Source organism: Montipora capricornis, chromosome 8, assembly GCF_036669925.1.
Source record: "Montipora capricornis isolate CH-2021 chromosome 8, ASM3666992v2, whole genome shotgun sequence".
Lineage (NCBI taxonomy): Eukaryota > Metazoa > Cnidaria > Anthozoa > Scleractinia > Acroporidae > Montipora > Montipora capricornis.
Window position 1 is genome coordinate 31,032,181 of NC_090890.1, and position 5,617 is coordinate 31,037,797.

Sequence of the window (5,617 nt, forward strand, 5' to 3'; positions counted from 1 at the left end):
TGTCCATACTCATTTCCGGCTTATGAAAGATCTGGACCACCCACCGCCTCCTCCCGTGTAACCTTGAAGGTCCTGGGTTCCTACCCTGGTCAGAGAGGTAGGGGTCCGTTTCCAAGACAAGATGGACTGGGATTTCAGCACTTCAAATTACCCGGTCATTATCCACTGCGCGGTAACCAACATACCCTTCTAAATTATAGATAACTGTCTGAAAGGCGGCTGGATGAAGGGAATGTTGGCCAATTTGATACCAAACAGGCCAGCTAAATGGGCCAACGTTTACCAGGAACCTTTTATCAACCTTTTATCACCCTTGGAACTGAGCTGGACTGGTGACGATGAATGCGCGAAATGCGCGCAGGGGATTGAAAACCACTCGTAATCCCTGCAGTTGTGAGTTGTTAGTAGTATCTATCAACAACCAAGTAAGGGAAGAACGATCGATCGATCGTTACATGACCCAGCTTTCTTCTATGTCCTTTTAAAGTCTAACGATATCGGATTAAGCGATCATTAAGTCCTGTTCGGGCTGGATCTCCGTCTTCTTCTAAATCTACGTTGTTTCTGTGCTGATTATTAACAGCTGATCGATCATTTAAATTGTTTTATAGTTACGTACAAGAAGCGAAAAAACACTGGTAGCGTCTCATTAAGTTGGGGGTTTTGATTTCGCTGCAGAAATGCTGAGCCACTTGATTAAGTTTGCGGTCGAAGGAGCCGCTGTTTACGATTCTTCGTTTTCAAGTTCTTTTTACGTGGACACGGAAGATGACATGGACGAAAGCGACGAACTAATGTTCTGCAAGAACAACGTCTGTGTTCATGTTAACTCAACTTTGGATGACTCTCACATACCAGGATACTTCAAGTTAAATTCAAAAACACGACAGAACGGACACATTCGACTTCTGGTTACTTGGACACCGAACGCGTTGCTCTGCGGACAAAAGAAGAGTTTGAATTTTGATGATAACTGCATCGAATGTAAGGGACTGCTCATTTCAAGCAGCTCTCCAGAGACTTTTAATGTTGATCTTAGCGAAATGAAAACCCTAAGGATATTTTACGATCGAGACGATGAAACGTGTGGACAGCTAGTAATTGGCAACCATGAAAATCACTACAAAGTATTCCACTTCCACTATGGTGGAGTTGACCACATAACTCAGATATTGGAGGACTGGAATTGGTGTTCGCAAGTTTTTGAACCCTTGGATCGAAAAGAAATTCGAAGGAAAACTTTTATCGTTATTTCTAAAAGGAATCCAAAACAAGGATTTCATCCTGAGGAAGGGAGATTCGATCCCATGCCAGTAAAAACATGGAGATTTTTTTTTAATGAAAGAGGTCAGATTGAAGACGTGGCAAATTTTCGTAAGGTAAGGAGCTATTATAGTGCTAATTTTATTCCGGAAGATAATTTAAAATGACTTCTTTTGTATTTTGGTTCCAATTTTAAAGAGACACTCCCCTACTGATTAGTCTCAGTTAATGTATAATATTTCGCGGTTGTAAACTTAGGAATGATTTTTGTCCGAGCATCGTATTAAAAATTCTGTTTCATTAAAAAAACTTGTAAAAAATGAAATTTTAAAATAATAACAGCTGTTTGTGAAGATTGCATTATTATTATGATGTGAGGGCTGCCCTATATAAGTATACCTTGATGTTCATCATTTCATGCTTGTACAGTAGGTATAGATATTTTTCAGAGACAGATTATGTTAGCCAGGGTGTCTCAGCAAATTTAGAATGCATTTTGTTGGGGAAAAATCGTTTTCCACGTGCTCACTCGAGCTACCTTAGCCCAGCCAATTTTTGCTTTGTCTTGTCTTAAAATACTGCAAACCATTTCCATAAAATGAGAACAAGATGTTCATTGGTTATGAGAAGTTCACCATTGTTTTATGAAGTAGTTTTGTGATTGCCAATGGATTAAATAAGAAAGAGTTTCGATATCTATTATTGTCTTGCACAGGGTATGGTTTCGGGTTAAATGTCTTATACAGGGTATCAAAAATCAGATTCTGTCTTAAACAGGGTAGGAAAATCAGCGATATTTGTCTTAAACAGGGTCAGGATATGAGGGGCCGCACCGCACCTCCCCACCCAGAGATATATCGAGTCCCCCCCCCCCCCCCCCGGGGCTTGCTTGCCACTTATCAGAGGGTAGATACACAAAAGAAGCTTTAGCAGTATTAAATTGCAAACCCATTGCAATTTTTCACAGTTTGAGCAAGTCAAGCTTAAACCCTTGGCTTTGCCTTCGCATCAGTCATCTCAACAACTTGCTGAAGACTTTAATGACTTTTTCATCAACAAGATCTCTGATATCCGCGCTGGTCTTAACAACACCGAGGCAGCCTTTGTGGAGGGCAGGGAGCTTTCGTGTCACTTAACGGATTTTGAGATACCTTCTCACGCGTATATCGTAGGAGTCTTGGGTTCACTCACCCCTAAGACTTGTGATCTCGACCCAATCCCTACATCTGTACTGAAGCAGCATGTGCTTGAGCTAGCGCCTATTATTGCTAGGATCGTGAGTGCATCACTGGCCTCTGGTGAGTTTCCGACTTCACTCAAGACGTCGATCGTTCGTCCGAAACTTAAGAAACCAGACCTTGATTCGGAAATTTATCAGAATTATCGACCTCTTGCAAACATCTCGTCCATGAGTAAAGTCATAGAAAAGTCTGTTGCCATCCAGACCTACAGCTACCTCAACAATAATGCCTTATTTCCGTCACTTCAGTCAGCTTACCGTGCACACCATTCCACCGAGACTGCACTTCTACGAGTCACTAATGACATTTTGAATGCTCTTGATTCTTGCAATGATGTCATTTTAATATTCCTCGATCTTTCGGCAGCATTTGACACCCTAGACCATGATATATTACTATCCCGTCTCCATTTGTACTTCGGATTTAAAGGAATTGCTTTGAATTGGTTCACTTCTTACCTTTGAGGACACACACAAAGAGTAAATATTGCTGGATCTTCTTCTTCACCTAGAAACCTTCACTATGGTGTACCACAAGGATCCATTTTGGGACCGTTACTATTTACACTATACATAGCTCCACTCCAAGACGTTATAGCAACCTTCAATCTTCAATGTATGTTTTACGCTGATGATACGCAGCTTTATATTGCAGTGAAACCATCAACACCTGAATTGGCTATTGACTCTCTGTCTACTTGTATTAAAGCTGTCTTTGACTGGAATACATGTAATAAGCTACAGACTAATCGTGGAAAAACAGAGGTCTTGCGTTTAACATCTCGATTTGTGAAAAGTCCCTCACTAGGACCTTAGTTCATGGTTGCTGGAGTCCCTGTGGACATTACATCAAAGACCCGAAACCTTGGAGTTATCATGGACGCTAATTTCACCTCATCCAGCCATATCAATGATCTTTGTAAAAAAGCTTTCTTCTTCATTAACTCTATTGGCCGCATTCGGAAGTATCTACCTCCGGACCCACTTAAGCGATTGGTAAATTCACTTGTTATTTCGCATCTAGACTATTTTCGCATCTAGACTATTGTAACAGTCTCCTATATGGTCTGCCCTCTTACGAACTCGCTAAGCTACAAAGAGTTCAGAATACTGCAGCTAGGCTGATTGTAGGAGCTCGTCGATCTGACCATATGACCCCTATTTTGAGGGATCTCCACTGGTTGCCTATACCTGCCAGACTGGAATTTAAGATCCTGCTTCTTACGTTTAAGTGTCTCCACAATCAAGGTCCATCTTACCTCCGTGAGCTACTCAAGTTTCGGAATCCTTCACGGACACTTCGCTCCTCCAAGCAATCCTTACTTCAGAACTCGTACCGCCCTAATACCCTCTACTATGGTGAGAGGGCGTTTGCCTTCGCTGCTCCTAAACTGTGGAACTCTATACCTGAGCATATTAAGTCAGCCTCGTCTCTGTCAACTTTTAAAACGGCACTTAAAACTTACCTTTTTCATTGCCACCTCCTTGATGACCAATGATACCTTTGTAGCTTGTGTTTTAATTTTTAATTAGTGTGGTTATTACTAATTTGCTATTGTTATTATTGTTATTATTTATTGTAAGCGCATTGAGATTTTTTAAATGCGCACCAAGAACGTTTTTATTATTATTAACATGTAATTACAGTAACTCTAAAATTAATTTAGATTGGCCCACTGCACTGTTTTTCCTTAATGTAGCAAGAGTGCTGATAATTGGACAGTCAATTAAAATCTAGTGTGTCTATTTATTTGTTGCTTGTTCTCATCCCTTGAAATTCATCAATATATAATTTTTGTTTATGTGTTGGATAATTAGGCAACCTTCTTTGGTGGTCTGAGTCCTGAGGTCAGAAAAGAAGCCTGGAAATTTCTGCTGCATTACTTCCCATTTGTTTCAACTGCTCAGGAGAGAGAATTGCTGAAAAAAGAGAAGGAAACACAGTACATGGAAATAGAGCTATCACGGTAAATATTAACAATACTAATTCCTTATATTACCTCAATTTTGGTACATGCTAGCGTGTAGGATTTAATTATACTTAAAACAGAAGTTGTTTTGGTCATTATACATATTAATCCGTTGTAAAGAATTTTCTGTCGCATCTTGAAGGAACCAATAGTTCCATCCTTGTTAACGACCTGAAACATCCAGTTGGTAATTGTGAATAACAGCTCGTGACCTCCACTGACAGTCGGCCAACTGTTAGCCAACTGTCGGCCGACGGCTTTATTTATTTTTTGCTGAAAAGATATCTGCTTTTAGGCCATCTGTTGGCCAACTGTTGGCCAACTGTCAGTAATCTGTTGGTAGAATGTCGGTGACTTTAGGGCGATTATTGCCTTGAGAAATTTATGATTTGCAATCCCTGATAGTTGTATCGAAATGGATATTGATACCTCATTATTAATGTAATCTAGGTGACCATAGTGTAGGGATCAGAGAGTCTGGCAGCTAGCATTATTTTGCTATTAGCAACAGACTTTGCATTGTTGTAACCAAGGTGCAAAAAAAATATATATATATACATATATATATACATATACATATACATATACACGTGTATACTGATGTAGTACACAACTTGTACAGCCAATCATGTACATAATTATGTCAATGTAAAGTAACAATGTCACATTATTCTCTCCTGCATACTATTCAAGTAGAGTGCCTCAGTCAAAAGCTATCTCAACATTATTGACAGGTATCTTACACAAAGAATCCGGTCTGCCCAATCCCCTCCTAGATAACTGGCCCCTAAAGTCACTATTTGCCGGCATTCTGCGTGCTCTCCCCTTACATCCTTTTGTGCTTGCATTGTCCCATGCGTCACACGTCAAATTTGACCCCTCTAAGCAGCTTACCAGGGTGGACTTCAATTTTTTTAGTTGGGGTACCCGTGTTTCTATTCGCTGGAGTAAAACTATTCAGTTTAGGGAAGGGGTGGTTGACTTACCCTGCATTCCTCACAGCAGGTTATGCCCAACCCTGGCTGCCACACATCCTTAAATGGTTTTACTCATTCCTCAAACCCGAGAAGTCAGGCTTTTGCATAGGGAGACAACAGTTCGCCTTGTCTCTAGATTTCCCCATACACCACGTTTCTCACTAAAC

General features: G+C 40.4%; 1 protein-coding gene across 1 annotated transcript in view; it reads left to right on the forward strand.

Moving 5' to 3' along the window:
• The first annotated feature begins 396 nt into the window (after positions 1-396).
• Positions 397-5,617, forward strand: part of LOC138059198 (TBC1 domain family member 16-like) — an 11,328-nt gene continuing 6,107 nt past the window's right edge. The window contains exons 1-2 of the mRNA XM_068904748.1: positions 397-1,379; positions 4,322-4,470. Coding sequence (XP_068760849.1) covers positions 681-1,379; positions 4,322-4,470 — 848 coding nt within the window. The 5' untranslated portion in view covers positions 397-680. The remainder of the gene's footprint in view (positions 1,380-4,321; positions 4,471-5,617) is intronic.